At 37.6% G+C, this 17,021-nt stretch overlaps 1 protein-coding gene across 2 annotated transcripts; it reads right to left on the reverse strand.

Annotated features, from left to right (window-relative positions):
- Window positions 1–171: 171 nt before the first annotated feature.
- On the reverse strand, window positions 172–15,630 carry LOC109099482 (AMSH-like protease). Of its 2 annotated transcripts, none has more exons than XM_042767434.1 (11): window positions 15,190–15,630; window positions 12,038–12,144; window positions 10,386–10,603; window positions 10,090–10,165; window positions 9,115–9,210; window positions 8,693–9,002; window positions 8,105–8,229; window positions 7,412–7,549; window positions 2,166–2,278; window positions 1,640–1,734; window positions 172–1,513 (listed from the first exon to the last, which is right to left on the reverse strand). In XM_042767434.1, the coding sequence occupies exons 2-10, from the start codon at window positions 12,065–12,067 to the stop codon at window positions 1,659–1,661; spliced, it is 1,182 nt and encodes a 393-aa protein (XP_042623368.1). In that variant the 5' UTR covers window positions 12,068–12,144; window positions 15,190–15,630; the 3' UTR covers window positions 172–1,513; window positions 1,640–1,658. The 2 variants fall into 2 exon arrangements, with proteins under 2 accessions (XP_042623368.1, XP_018968549.2); XM_019113004.2 differs by having other exon boundaries at window positions 1,640–1,739; window positions 15,190–15,628.
- Between the last annotated feature and the right edge of the window lie 1,391 nt (window positions 15,631–17,021).

A 17,021-nucleotide genomic window follows, 5' to 3' on the forward strand; every position in this document is an offset into this window, starting at 1 on the left:
CCCTTTTTTTTTAAACAAAAATACCTGACATGTTAATGCATGTATGAGCAACTCCTGTGATGAATCATGCTAAATGTTTCCTTCCCATTTCATCGTTCCATCATCAGCTTGCTTGGGAAAAGCTTTTCCCTCTAAACCAATTACAGATTAAAAAAAAAAAACAGCATCATGCTGTTTCATAACAGAGGTTTTTTGCTTTTATTAACAAATGCGCTGAGGGTAAAATGGTGTTTGTACAGACACATAAGCCTCCTTGTACTCTCTTGTGCACAAAGAGCCACAACAGCACAGCACATCTCAGTGACGCCACTGGCACACAGCAATAGACTGAAGAAACAATCCAATGCCACATTATACAAGAAATACAGGATATAGTGAACACTCTCTGCACTGCATGGAGTTCACAACTTATCATACAATGAATTTCATCTTCCGCTGGTGACAAAAAGTTTTCTTCTCAAACCATAAAAATAGTGGAGACAAAAATCAAGTTGTTAAAATGAGGGAATGGAACCCTGAGAATAGTGCATTCAACACCTTCTGGTAATGTCTCTTAGGTTTCTCTTCTTATTCTTTTATGGGTGATTTGGTCTAAGAGATCCCAATCTTGTTTATACTTTTCAACCGTCACTTCCCATGTAATCAGATCCATATTGGAAAAAATGCTGAACTTGGAAATCAAAACAGAGCTCACTGGCCAACTTCATATCACGTCATTAGGCTGGAGTTGAAAAAGACAGAAATCCTTTATCCGTAACTATTCTCTGAACTGACTGTATATACTAAGTATAATTATCAACTATTCAACTACAAAAATGATAACATAGTAAGGCCTAGAAATGACTCTTGTAGCAATCCGTTTTATTTTTGTACTGGCAGCAAACACAAAACTAGAAAATTCAGTTAGGTTTAAAAGAAATTTCACTTCTTCAGTGTATATTGTGTTAAAGTGAGAACTGCAAGTGATATCACTGGATATCAAAAGGCAAATCTCTCTCACACACACACACACACACACACACACACACACACACACACACACACACACACACACACACACACACACACACACACACACACAGACACACACAACTTCTTTTTAAAAAAGTCCTGAAATCAATTCACATTGTAGCAGCCTCACATTATGCCTTGATAAAGGACGCCACCTTGAGGACAAAGAACCAAAACAGCAGTCAGATGATGAGAATGTACAATCTGACCACAACATTTTTGTTAAACACCTGGCCATGAACAAAAAGCGCAAGATGATCTAAAAACACAAAACACCATTGGAACACCTCAATGACTTCACTAAACCTGCTCACAGCGAAATGTGCAGCTGAGGGATTCTACTTTTGTGTAAAATAAATAAATACAAAAAAAGCCTTCAAGTAAAGAAAGATATTAAATATGCTCAATGGTTTGCTGATACTGAAATATTTCCTCTCTTCCTCTGTCACCTGAGGTCCAGAACTGTCGTTTTCGAGTCCTTCACCACAATGTGCTTGCAAATCTGCAAATAGAAAAAAACTATTTTTCACTTCTCTAAAGGTGTTTCACTTTTGATGTCAACATTTGTAACAGAAGGCACATATAGCTGCCGATGTTCATATTTACAGCAGGAACAGAGGGTTCTTACAGTGAACAGAGGAGGGTCTTTAGAGTGGGGGTGAAAACCTTTCAATCTGCATCCAGCCACTTCTCCCATTCCAGCACTGGTGAGGCGGAACACTCCTGTGCTGAAGAAGCAGAATGACACACATTTCATTGATCTCAATGATGTTTGTTTATATACATAATATACTTTTTTAATACAGCCTTTTTATTTAAATTTTTTGGAGTATGCATATGTGCATAGTATGCATATTTCAGAAATCGATCCATTAAACAAATAATAAAATAATCAATTTTATACAAATGATTAACTATAGAATATATCTGCATGGAGTCATTTATTGAATTTATATTATTATTTTTTTTTTTAAAAACAGAATCCTGAAATGATTAATGGATTTATATAATAAACAACTTTTAAACAATCAAACATCCATTGTTAAAAGATCTGCATTACTTTGATGTAGTGCTTTAGAGACAGCAGATGAAAAAAGCAGTTAGGTTGTGTGAACACAATGGAGGTGTGGGAGTTTTATTAGTGTCAAACTCACTCATTGTGTTTCGGTGCGCAAACAATGGCGATGGCCTCCGGTAGCATGAGCTGATAAGAGCTGTGTGTGTGCAGATCCACACTGGAGAGGAAGGCTGTCTGTGTCGGGTGTGTCTATGAGCCAAAAATGCAAATATTCAAATTAATGCCATTTAGTAGCCCCTTTTTTTATACAGCTATGAAATAATTGAACCATGCAAAATGAAAACCAATTGACTGGGATACTAAGAATAAAAGTTCAGTAAATAGGGCTTGGGCGTCGTGACGTCATTACTTGGCGTGGCCGCCATGCTGATGGCCTCGTTTACTGCTACTCGGACTACTGCGCAGTGTTTAGACATACTCCCCCTCAGCCATGTGTCTTAATTTGATTAATTAAAAATCTATTTCAACCATGGTAAACCGTTGCTGTATTGTGGGGTGTAATAGCGCAACACATAATCGCCCTTTGAAAAAAAATGGATTAACTTGCCACTGCTTTCCTGCTTGGAGGCGCGACCACGGAGACCAAGTGAGGTATAATATCTGAATATTAATTTATATAGCTCAAGTAAACACGAGGCTGAATCCAGCTTCTTATTCGCAGCTTCTTATTGACGCTATCCGTTCCACCTTAAATGACGCAAACTTCCGCGTTTGCTGGCTTCTTATTGACGCTCAATTTAGGGACCGTGCGGTTTTTCTCTTTTTCCGCGTTTTTTTTTAACGGAATTGTGTTACTTTTGTGTCTATTTTCAGAATAAAAGAATATATATTTTTTTTTATGCAAATAACACTGATATATATCAGCGAACATGGACTGTAAAAATATAAAGGCACATAATTAGGCTACAGTATTCTTCAATAATTGTACTTGTCATCAGCTCAACTTAGGGACCATTTTTCTCTTATTTACACTTTTTAGGGACCCTGATCATATTGTAGGCCTATCTATTTTCAGAAAAGAATAATACACTATTTTGAAAGGTAAATAACAAATAATAATAATAACATAAAATGACTGTAAAAAATATGATGAGGGCTATACATCAACCTTTAATTATTGCAAATAACACAATTTGAATGTATTTAAAAATAAATATATTGAATACCCATTGAATTGTTACTGTACATTTTTAAGTTACGGACCCAATCTGACAATACAGAAGAGTTATCACATTGTTGGCCCATTGGGGGTGTTTTCACTGATACTTTATCCTGCATCTGTGCTTGAATATAATCATACACAATTTCTGATATTTATACTGAAGAATTTTGAAATTATGAACCCATGAAGTGGGCCAAAATTACCCATTACCCATTGGGGGATATCTCAGCTGCCTTTGAGGGTGCATTAAAAGTTGCACTGGGGCCTTATACCCATTGTGCTTGACTGTCACCATAAACAAATTTAGACATTTTTACTGTAGCATTGTGAAGTAGTAGAGCTACTACTCTAACGAAATACAAATTTTCAGCAGTTTTTACTGTAGAATTATTTTTTTATGAATTTTTGAACTTGACACAATACACAATGTACAATCCGCCTATTGCATTTTCTGCACAATTCGAGGCGCTGTTTCTCAGTCGCCTCAGAGGGTGCGTTAGATTGGACATTATCCCGTTAGACTAGACCTACTACCCTAACAAAATCCAAATTTTCAGCAGTTTTTACTGTAGAATTATTTTTTTAAGAATTTTTGAACATGACACATTACACAATGTACAATAATCTGCCTATTGCATTTTCTGCACAATTCGCGGCGCTGTTTTTCGGTAACCTCAGAGGGTGCGTTAGATTGGACATTATCCCGTTAGACTAGAGCTACTACCCTAACAAAATCCAAATTTTCAGCAGTTTTTACTGTAGAATTTTTATTTTATGAATTTTTGAATTTGGCACTTTACACAATGTACAATCCGCCTATTGCATTTTCTGCACAATTCGAGGCGCTGTTTTTTTTCTCGGCAACCTCAGAGGGTGCGTTAGATTGGACATTATCCCGTTAGACTAAAGCTACTACCCTAACAAAATCCAAATTTTCAGCAGTTTTTTACTGTAGAATTTTTATTTTATGAATTTTTGAATTTGGCACTTTACACAATGTCAATCCGCCTATTGCATTTTCTGCACAATTCGCGGCGCTGTTTCTCGGCAACCTCAGAGGGTGCGTTAGATTGGACATTATCCCTTTAGACTAGAGCTACTACCCTAACAAAATCCAAATTTTCAGCAGTTTTTACTGTAGAATTATTATTTTATGAATTTTTGAACTTGACACAATACACAATGTACAATAATCTGCCTATTGCATTTTCTGCACAATTCGCGGCGCTGTTTCTCGGCAACCTCAGAGGGTGCGTTAGATTGGACATTATTCCCTTAGACTAGAGCTACTACTCTAACAAAATCCAAATTTTCAGCAGTTTTTACTGTAGAATTATTATTTTATGAATTTTTGAACTTGACACATTACACAATGTACAATCCGCCTATTGCATTTTCTGCACAATTCGAGGCGCTCTCTTTTCGGCAACCTCAGAGGGTGCGTTAGATTGGACATTATCCCGTTAGACTAGAGCTACTACCCTAACAAAATCCAAATTTTCAGCAGTTTTTACTGTAGAATTTTTATTTTATGAATTTTTGAATTTGGCACTTTACACAATGTACAATCCGCCTATTGCATTTTCTGCACAATTCGCGGCGCTGTTTCTTGGCAACCTCAGAGGGTGCGTTAGATTGGACATTGTCCCGTTAGACTAGAGCTACTACCCTAACAAAATCCAAATTTTCAGCAGTTTTTACTGTAGAATTATTATTTTATGAATTTTTGAACTTGACACAATACACAATGTACAATAATCTGCCTATTGCATTTTCTGCACAATTCGAGGCGCTGTTTTTTCGGCAACCTCAGAGGGTGCGTTAGATTGGACATTATCCCGTTAGACTAGAGCTACTACCCTAACAAAATCCAAATTTTCAGCAGTTTTTACTGTAGAATTTTTATTTTATGAATTTTTGAACTTGACACAATACACAATGTACAATCCGCCTATTGCATTTTCTGCACAATTCGAGGCGCTGTTTCTTGGCAACCTCAGAGGGTGCGTTAGATTGGACACTATCCCGTTAGACCAAAGCTACTACTCTAACAAAATCCAAATTTTCAGCAGTTTTTACTGTAGATTTTTTATTTAATGAATTTTTGAATTTGGCACTTTACACAATGTACAATCCGCCTATTGCATTTTCTGCACAATTCGAGGCGCTGTTTTTTCGGCAACCCTCAGAGGGTGCGTTAGATTGGACATTATCCCGTTAGACTAGACCTACTACCCCTAACAAAATCCAAATTTTCAGCAGTTTTTACTGTAGAATTTTTATTTTATGAATTTTTGAATTTGGCACTTTACACAATGTACAATCCGCCTATTGCATTTTCTGCACAATTCGCGGCGCTGTTTCTCGGCAACCTCAGAGGGTGCGTTAGATTGGACATTATCCCGTTAGACTAGAGCTACTACCCTAACAAAATCCAAATTTTTCAGCAGTTTTTACTGTAGAATTTTTATTTTATGAATTTTTGAATTTGGCACTTTACACAATGTACAATCCGCCTATTGCATTTTCTGCACACAATTCGAGGCACTGTTTCTCGGCAACCTCAGAGGGTGCGTTAGATTGGACATTATCCCCTTAGACTAGAGCTACTACTCTAACAAAATCCAAATTTTCAGCAGTTTTTACTGTAGAATTATTTTTTTATGAATTTTTGAACATGACACATTACACAATGTACAATAATCCTGCCTATTGCATTTTCTGCACAATTCGCGGCGCTGTTTTTCCGGCAACCTCAGAGGGTGCGTTAGATTGGACATTATCCCGTTAGACTAGAGCTACTACCCTAACAAAATCCAAAATTTTCAGCAGTTTCTACTGTAGAATTTTTTATTTTATGAATTTTTGAATTTGGCACTTTACACAATGTACAATCCGCCTATTGCATTTTCTGCACAATTCGAGGCGCTGTTTTTCGGCAACCTCAGAGGGTGCGTTAGACAGCCATTGCTCAAGTCTTCAGTGTCACATGATCCCTCAGAAATCATTCTAAAAAGCTGATTTGGCGCTCAAAAACATTTCTTAATATCAGTCCAAAAGAAATGTTACATTAACATAACATTATAAATTTCTGCAATCCTTGCTAAATAAAACTATTAATCGATCAAAAAAAAAAACTTGCATATCTTATATGTGTTCCCGTAGCTGAAGTGGTAGAGCATTGCGTTAACAAGCACAAGGTTGGGGGTTCGATCCCCGGGAACACATGATAGGTAAAAATTGATAGCCTGAATGCACTGCAAGTCGCTTTGGATAAAAGCGTCTGCTAAATGCATAAACTTATATATATATATAATGTTATTGTTATTATTATTAAAAGAACATTAAGTACTCAATGCCACGGCAAAAGAACTGTCAGTAATAAAATAATATCTTGTAAAATAACACTGCATAGTGTTCATTATATAAAATAAGTATAGATTAATCTTTGTTCATGCTGTATAGGCAGGTATAGCAGTCTAATGTCACTTTTAGACTGACTGCACGGATCTAACTTAATAAAATACAAACGATTCTTTCGGTTTATGTTCCCTTCACTTAAGACATAACTGACTGTTTATAAGAATACGTGCTGGGACAGATTTCCATTCAAACACAAAGAGGTGCAAAAGAGATCTGAATTCTGTCTGATATGCAGTTCTCTGAGAGCGTGCTTTGAAAGTGTGTGCACAGAAAGCAGCATGCAAGTACCAAATTAAGTTCTCTTTTGCCTCTTCTTGTACTTGAATGGTTTCAAATTGCTTGAAAGTTTACATACATCACTCAATGATGGTGCATAACTAATCTGCGAATCACAGGCATGCTGAACTGTGGGACCTGGTCTATACGGATCACGGATAAACTACGATCCGTTGAACCCCTATTTTGGAGGGTACGGAGGGTACCCTCTTATTGCTAATTTAAATCAGATTAGCCAAAATATTTACTAAACAAACACACAAGGGGAATGGGATGTGAACAGTTGCTGCTCAAAATCAATGAACACTTGTGTCGCTTTCTACAGGCTCAGATTCTGTGTGGGCCTGAAAATTAGTCACCAGCAAGCTTTTCACCTGCCAAAGGTGTGAAAAAAAAGAAGCACACAGTCATAATCTCGGTGTTCAGAAATATGTGACAGTCTGAAAAATAAAGACACCCACATGGATCCAGCCCAGGGTCAGAAGATTATGATGGTCTTGGTAACTGAACAGCTCTTCCACATTCTCCATGTCACAGTAGTCAGGACCGGCGGACTGCTTAGGGACGATCACATGAGTCAGCACAAACTCATTGTGCGTCTGTGGGACAACAAAACTGATTATAGTTTGTTTATTAACACACAACATATCAGGCAGGCACATTATCCTACAATTCATTCTTTATGGCAGCTAAGCATCAGGTTCCTGTAAAGGATTGTGGGACTGACAGGTGAAGCAAGTGATGAAAGTGTAAATGTCAGAAATAAAAAAAAAAAAAATTGCTGGGAGCAATTGACAATGCAATTGCTGGAAGATTAAGATGGATTGCAGGTGGTTGCTAAATAAGACACTAAAATTCTGTGTAATGCTCATGAATAATGTCACTATTTCATTTGAGTTGGAAGTATGAGGAAGTTCCTAGAGTGAACACCTAGTATTTACACTGATTGTGCAACACTAAAGCTCCTAGTTTTACAGTGAATGAGAAAGGTTGCATATAACTACCCAAATAAAAAAAAGGGCTCGATTGACCTTCAACACTCCCCAGACAATATTCACACTCACTTCAGGAAAGGATTAGGAAAAATCTGCAATTTCAAGAACAAAAGAATCTCACGTCCACAGCGAAGAGGTATGCTCCAGCTGAGGCCTTACCAGTTTTCCACAGAGAACTCCACACGTCTCAATTCCTCTCGCCGTGTTACCGTCAGCCAGCAGAAGGAACCTGTAAGTCAGGTCTCGTGGGATTAAAACCCGCCTCAGGCCTTCAACACGCTGATCTAGAAACACACAGGAACATACTGTAGTTCTGCTAATAACACAAGCAAAGGATAATCTACAATGAGACAGGTATCCTTACAAAATAAACCCCTTCAGAGTCAATAGAAGCTTTCTAGCATTCTGAATGTGTTTATTTTGTGATAACGACTGTACATTATCCTAAGCATTGTGTCTGTATGGCTGTTCAGTTTTAATCTTTTTATTCAGCCAGGGTACATTAAATTGATCAAAGGTGACAGTAAAGACATATACAACATTTGACCTTTCTATTCTTTTTTGGTGTATTTTGATCAAATAAAGGCAGTCTTAGTGAGTGTGAGATAAATTCTTTTAAAACTTTTTACCCCAAACTTTTAAATGGTAGTGTAAATAAATGAACATGTATTATTTGATTATACGAAAACAATAGCAATATGCAGTTTAACAATTAATGTATAAAAAAAGGTAGTTGAGGACACTCACTTTGTATAGCTGCTAAGGTGGCTGCCGGTTTGGGGACGGGGGGCGCTGGTTTGTTACGATTGGGGTCAAGGCGCACATGGTTTCTCGGGGTCTGGGATAAGCAGGACCCATCAGTTTGTTCAGGCACTTTGGGGACAGCCTCATCCCTGCGACTGGCCAACTCTTGTCTCTGCAGTTGGTCCTCGAAGTAGCGGAACTGCTCAGACTCGATTTGCATCTTCCTGAGCTGTGCTACACGTTGCCGTTCCTCCTCCAACAGAGACATCTTCTGCAGCCGTTCACTACACATGTCAACAGCCATGGCTTGAGGCTGCGAAAATATTCACACATCATGATTAATATTCACAATACTGAAATGAATCTGAAATTTGACTAACAGGTATTTTATTAGCAGTGAATGAGAAGTACTCTGTCGAATGTACCTGACTCTTCAGATATTCACTGTGTTCTTTGCTGTATTTCTCATGGAGAAGTCTCTTCAGTTGGTCCTTTCGTGGAAAGGCCACTTCCTGCAATTTCTGAACATAATGAACAGATAATGGGAAAAACATTAGGGGTTGTGTTACAGGCAGTGAGTACCAGATCAATATGCGCTAAAGCTTTCATGGACATAATGAGACACTTAAAATTAATTACTCATCTTTTCTTTTTTTTTAATTCAGGGACCAGCAGCAGACATTAAGATCATTAAGTTAAAGGACCCATGAAATAAAAATTTGAGTTTTGTGGCTTTTAGTCATTGTCTGCTAGCATTGAGGCAATTTAAAGTATATGCTAGAGGATGAAACCTTTAGAAGATATTCAGTAAAATTTAGACTACTCTCTTTCAAAAATTAACCAAAAATACTGATCTCTCACGTTGCACTACAAATGTTGGTTTAAAAAAAAACACTCCATAGCAATCCCACAGTGGGAATGCCTCTGTAGCAATAACAGTAACAATGCCATCGACTAGAAAAAGCAATTAGCAAATGGTTAATGACTTTGACATTAACCTCAAACTATTAATTTGAAAAAAGGACAAAATCGTTGATATGTCACCTCCTAATTTTTCCATTTTTTTTTAAATATGTCGAGGCATAAAAAATGAATGAAAAAATGCATGAACACATCCATAATAAAATAAAAATACAGTTTTAATCAGACGTTTGTCTCTTAAGCAATGATTGATACATCAGGACACTAGGAAGAACTTTTTGACTAAAGTTAGTTTCATGTCACTATGTTGAAATGAAAGCAGAACATGTGTCCACACAAGGCAAACCCACCATGTGAGCAGCTGGGAGCCTGACAAGTCCTCTAGCCAAGGTAATTCAGAATGATGCTAATTAGATTTACAGTGGGCCGAGCGCAACAGGACTCCATCAGTTCCTGTGAGTAACATGCCAGGGGCTTACCTTCATTATTACTTGCTTCTCAGGGACGTTGCACTGCTGATAGTCCCTGTGACTGGGGAGTTTCTCAACAAATAATCTGCGCAAGAGTGAAATAGGAAATTAAAGCTGAGGACTGATTGCCATGAATTAGAGAATACATTTTATGACAGCTGTGAAGACAAAACAAAACAAAAATGGCCCAAGATGCTGGAAAAGTCTCCATCATCCCTGTGACCTTAAATACTGTAGGACAAGCGATAAGATAAGATAAGATAAGATAAGATAAGATAAGATAAGATAAGATTAAATAAACATACGTGATGAACTTGTTGTAGAGGACAAAGGCATTCTCCAGACTGCCCTCCTCTAGATAAACTGCTGCCATACGTTCCATCTCAACACCAGAGCGGAAGTAGCGTCTTGGGGCGATGTCTTCATTTATTTCAATGTTATAGCCCATTTTGCTGAGGGCCCGCACGCGTTCCACCGCTGGCAGAGTGACGTCAGTGTGATCTGGCTCAGCAGCTAACTTCTTCTGCAAACGGAGAGGACAACAAAAACCATGGCAATACAGTGCAGTGCCACACAAGCTACCCTCTGCAAACCATGTGACCATGATGACACAATGCGCAAGAGTTTTATCAGCTACGAAATATTACTGCTGATAAAGACATACAGTGATGTTATTTTGGACAATTTATCCCTCTATTTTTAATAGCTTTTTCCTTATTTAGCCTATTTTGTGTGCTTGAAGGAATAGTTCACCAAAAAATGTAAATTCTGTCAATAATTACTCACCCTCATGTCATTCCAAGCCCGTAAGACCTTTGTTCATCTTTGGAACACAAATTAAGATATTTTTGATGAAATTCGAGAGCTTTCTGACCCTACATAGACAGCAGCACAACTGACACACTCAAGGCTCAGAAAGGTAGTAAGGACATTGTTAAAATAGTCCATGTGATATCAGTGGTTCAACTTTAATTTCCATGAAGCCATGAGAAAACTTTCTGCGCGCAAAGAAAACAAAAATAAACATTATTTCAACAATTTATTTTCTTCCATGTCAGTCTTTGACAGAGAAATGAACACACATGCATCGTGGTACTCTTGTGAACGATGTCCTTACTACCTTTCTGGGCCTTGAACATGTCAGTTGTGTTGTTGTCTCTCAGATTTTGTGTTCCGAAGGTTTACGGGTTTGGAACGACATGGTGATTAATTAATGACAGAATTTTCATTTTTGGGTGAACCATCCCTTCAAATATTTCCCACTCATTTTAAAAGTGTCAATCTGATGAGCTACATTATAGCTCTGCCAAATAAATTTGCTCTAGAATAGGCAAACTGCACTAGGATTGGTCCCCATACACCAGCTGCATAGAGCATTTGGTCCCAAAGACATCACAGGCCTCCGATAAACACAACATAAGCTCTGTTCATCACCCAGCTTGAGCAAATCGGAACACCCAGCAGCACCCACGCTGAGTTTGCTTCCAGCTCTTATACTAATGACTAAACAGAGCCTCTGTTTTAGGGTCACTGAAAAGAGTGGGCGTTTTATAAACATGCAGCAGGACACTGCTGGACTCACACAAGGGCCTGCCAAGCTGTTACATTTGTTGGACATGACAGATTGCTTGACTTTTGAACAGCACATGCACAAAAATCTGCGAATGTTGTGAAAAAGCCAAATTAAAAGTCTCTGTACTATTGTTGGAGAATAGCACTCTGTGTGGCCAGAATAAGAGGACTGTTTGATCATGCATTAACAAAGAGGGGAAACAAAGTGTGAAGGGGGCTACATCCTGCCCTCTCGCCCACTCCAGGAGTGAGGGATCTAAATGACGGAGCAGCTGCAATGGGAATACTAATGGGAATGAGTCAGAGGAAGCCATTCTGCCCCTGTGACCCACCTCCGAGTTATATCAGCTGTCCCCCACCACGCTCCTCCCACAACGACACTCACCAGTGTGCTGAAACTGAAGCACTGGTCCATGGTGAGTTTACAACACTGGCTGGCAGGCTTCGATCCTCCCTATGAATCCATCTGTCATCTCCCAAGATGATTCCAAGCTGAGGAGCAAGAAACATCATATCTGGCATCACAGCAGTTCTATTAAAGGGGTGATATGATGTTGGTTAAAAGAACATTATTTTGTGTATTACGTGTTATTAAATGTGTTTATGTGGTTTAAGGTTCAAAAAAACACATTATTTTCCACATACTGTACATTGTTGTTTCTTCTCTATGCCCCGCCTTTCTGAAACGCAACGTTTTTTTTACAAAGCTCATCGGTCTGAAAAGTGATATGTGCTCTGATTGGCCAGCTATCCAGTGTTTTGTGATTGGCTGAATGCCTCAAGCGTGTGACAGAAATGTTACGCCCCTTGTTATACTGTGGTGCGTGTCCCGGTCAGAACACCGGCGAGACAAGACAAACAGTTACAAATGAGCCATTTATACTGACCTATACTGTGTTTCACGTGTTGCATCACACCGCGCCGTGCCGCATAAACATAAAACCATGTCTGTATTTGTGATCAGAGAAACGACAAACAACAAGCTCTACTGTAGAGTAGACTGCTCAAAACTCACGTTTGAATCATCAAAGGCAAATCCTTTACATATGTACACATACTTGTGAGTCAGAACAGACGGCATTGTAGTCTTCTCTTCCAGGATCAGGAAACAGTCCTCCATAAAATGTGCTGCACACTAAATATTTAGGTTGAACTGTTCTGGAACAGTGTTGAAATACAACTTAACCACTGATTTCTAGTTGTGTCCTATTTTGGAAGGCCAAACAAAGTATTTTCACTTTCACAACAAAACATTGTCTCCACGACATGGCACCGGCGGCAACAGCGAGAATCAAAGTTATGCCTTCTTTCTTTGTGTAAACATTTGGGCAGCGTTATGCAAATCTTCCCACATCATGACGTAGACATGAGCCGTTTTAGGGGGGTGTGGTTGATTCTTAATTTTTATAAAGAATATCTCTTTGGGTTTGAGACTTTAGTCTTTGCAATACTCCAAAGAGAAAGGAAATTTGAAATCGCATCATATGACCCCTTTAAGAGGCCACTGGCACTGGGTCGATACAGCCTTTCTTCAGAATCAGAATCAGAAATCAGAATCAGAAAGAGCTTTATTGCCAAGTATGCTTACGCATACAAGGAATTTGTTTTAGTGACATAAGCTTCCAGTACACAGAGACAACAGCAACAAAAAACAAAAAACAAATTGCAAATAAATAAATTGTATGAACAGTTGTGCTATAGATGACAATGGATTAGAATAGAGTAAGATGCAGAGATGTACTTGGATGGAGGGGTAAGAAATAAATATAAGAATATTGCACATTTTTTCATAAGTGGTGAACATTTAACTGTTCATGAGGTAGATTGCCTGGGGGAAGAAACTGTTCTTTTGCCTGACTGTCCTGGTATTTGAGTTCAAAATGCGCCGGCCAGATGGCAAAAGTTCAAAAAGGGGGTAACTTGGATGAGAGGGATCCAGAGTGACTTTCTGAGCCCTTTTCCTCACTCTGGATGTATACAGTTCTTGAAGGGTGGGCAGGGGAGCACCAATAATTCTTTTCAGTTACTCAACACTAGCTTAGACTACAACTTTACGCTGTAAAATTCCTAGCGTATTTTTCCTAATCTATTAACACGGTTTACATGCCCTGTACATTTCCATGGGGATTATCAAATATAATTCAGCATCTCTGTCCAAATAACACGGTTATTCGTTCCAGAATCTATGCTACAGTTGCTATGACAGCTTGTTACCATGCAGCAAAATACGGTGACTCATGGATATCTTCAGCTGTGAAAAAAAACCTTGGTGAGCTTTTTCATTTTGCACAAAGCTGGGTACATATTGGACTGTTTCTTTATTTTTTACTCTTTGAAAGCTGAGTACAGCAATTTAACAATTGGAAAACTATCACCACCACAGAAGATTATATTCTGAATACTGATTCCATGGCAACTTAAAGTAGACGCACTGTTAAAATAAGAGAGCAGTATAAAGGAGATGTGACAGATTTAACACTGAGCAATCTCTGATAATTAGGGCTTTGCATAAACATTATAAATTTTGCATTTGATTAGTTAAGAAAATAGATGATAAATTTAGATTACATGCATATAATATATGATGTGTATTTTAATGCTCAAAACATTTTAGCAACTTTTTTTACTCAAAAAAGCAGATAATGATTCAGTAGAATTTAGTAATATTTTCAGCGTCATATAAAAAAAATTAATTATAATAATGGTATGTGTCAGACTGAAATAATCGCCCTCCAAAATACTAAGTTATTATGGTGTTCTGCTTAAGTCTAAAGAGGGTTTATACAGTAAAAGCAATAGCATTTTCAAGGAGGGATGAGTGGTTCTTCAACATATTTTAAAAACCAAGTAAATCAAACTGCATTCCACATCTGCAAACATGTTTGTGTTAGGTAAAAATACAATATCTATGACTGTGTCTCACGATTAAACTATTAACATGATGACTACTGTTACCAAGTTTTTCTAGCTAGCAATTTCTATTAATATGCCTGAAATGTATGATGTCAAAGTTCATGAAAGATTCATTCCTGCTCAGCACATGAATAAACCAGTCTCTACTATAATATACAGTATATTTATTTGTAATTAAATACATTACTTAAACAATGAGTACTGTGGGTATAAGTAATATTACACTAAAGTAACTTTCTTTATACTTTCCGATCTCCTCTGATTCATTATAAAAACGTTATTTTTTTCTGTTACTATAAACATGATACAAATGCATTTTATATGATGAACATCTAAAGTGCTCAAACTTGGAGCTCCTCCAATAAACAGTCAATATTAATACGTCAAGCCAAAATACTACAGCATAGATATGATCTTTAAAATCATACAGATCATACAAATAACATTAATTTATCAGTAAACCAGTCCCAATTATCAGGTCAGATACATTCACCTGAAAAGATTGCAACAATTTCATTTAAACATTAATTTAAAAATAGTTTAGAAACAAAACCAGTAATAATCATAGCCCTGATTTATTATTACCACAATAAATTAAATGTATAAATACAATAAAATTCTCACCTGTAAGAGAAGGGCTGATGTGATCCCATGCTCGACATTCCTACAATCGTCACATGTGGCACGTGCTAGAATTCAGCTCGAAAACAGGCAACTCGCGTAAATAAAAGGGCCGGTTTTTTATTATTGTCTAAAACTCTCGGTCTGTTTCCTTTGTGCCTCATGGAAGCTTTGTTCTTTTGGCATGGATATACGTGCAAAGCTAAAATGGCTGATTGCTGTCTTTCAGAGCGAATAACCCTGCGATGTCAGATGGTTCACCCGGAGCTCTGCGAGTCAGATGAATGCTGCTCTAACAGCGGTGCTTTTACTGGCTGTTTTTCAAAACCTCAAGAGCCGCCTATCTAGTCAGCGTCCGGATTCTCTGGATTCTTCTATGATGGCCAAACGCTGTCTTGTTCACTAGATTTGAGCCGCAACCAGTGTGATAGCTAAAGGGGGTGGGAATGACTGTACGTCTGTAAAGGTAGATGCATGACATGACACAAGCAAGCTTTTACTTTGATAAACAGATAGACACTGTCAGACATTACATTATTTTAAAGCATCGACCAATTACAGAGTCTATGATTTCACATTCTAAAGACAGTGAAGCCTTACATGTTCTTCTCGAACTGTTTGCATTTATTTTGTGAAATGTTGCCTCAGAAAAATAAATACTGACATAAGATTGTTTGTAGGCAATTTTTTATCCACCAGATGGGGCACAACTCCTCCGAATCGACTAATCACATCTGACTAACAGGATTACTGACAAATAAAACTTCTTAAAATAATAAACATGGGCTAGATCTAAACTATCGAAGCCCGTCTCTGCCACAGTTGATATATGATTCTGTAAATCATCACAAACACTGCTGCAATGTCCGCCAATTATTTGAGCTTGTTTGTTTTTTTTTTTCTCAGAAAGTTTCTTATAAATATGAGCAGATGCGGGGTTTTTGGGAGGGGATTATTTCTAAAATACATTAGTGTTTGACCCACATATTATAATAAGTTATGACCGCTTCGCTAGCACCCATCAGTGTGAATTAGCGCTGTGAGTGGGTTGGCGCTCTATCTCTTGTTGAGATGAGCAGAAAGACAATAGTTTACCGGTAAATGAATGAGAAAGTTTTTCAGTTTAAAAATAAATAAATAAATAAATATCATTATCACAATTGTAAATTTCAGAATTATATTTTAGAATTACTAATGTTCTCTAATTAGGGGTGGTGGGCTACTGCATACACACACACACACACACACACACACACACACACATATATATATATATATATATATATATATATATATATATATATATATATATATATATATGTATACACACAGGTGCTGGTCATATAATTAGAATATCATCAAAATATCATCAAAAAGTTGATTTCACTAATTCCATTCAACAAGGGAAACTTGTATATTATATTCATTCATTACACACAGACTGATATATTTCAAATGTTTATTTCTTTTAATTTTGATGATTATAACTGACAACTAAGGAAAATCCCAATTTCAGTATCTCAGAAAATTAGAATATTACTAAAGACCAATACAAAGAAAGGATTTTTAGAAATCTTGGCCAACTGAAAAGTATGAACATGAAAAGTATGAGCTTGTACAGCACTCAGTACTTAGTTGGGGCTCCTTTTGCTTGAATTACTGCAGCAATGCGGCGTGGCATGGAGTCGATCAGTCTGTGGCACTGCTCAGGTGTTATTAGAGCCCAGGCTGCTCTGATAGTGGCCTTCAGCTCTTCTGCATTCTTGGGTCTGGCATATCGCATCTTCCTCTTCACAATACCCCATAGATTTTCTATGGGGTTAAGGTCAGGCGAG

The sequence above is a fragment of the Cyprinus carpio genome, chromosome A12 (assembly GCF_018340385.1).
Source record: "Cyprinus carpio isolate SPL01 chromosome A12, ASM1834038v1, whole genome shotgun sequence".
Classification (NCBI taxonomy): Eukaryota; Metazoa; Chordata; class Actinopteri; order Cypriniformes; family Cyprinidae; genus Cyprinus; species Cyprinus carpio.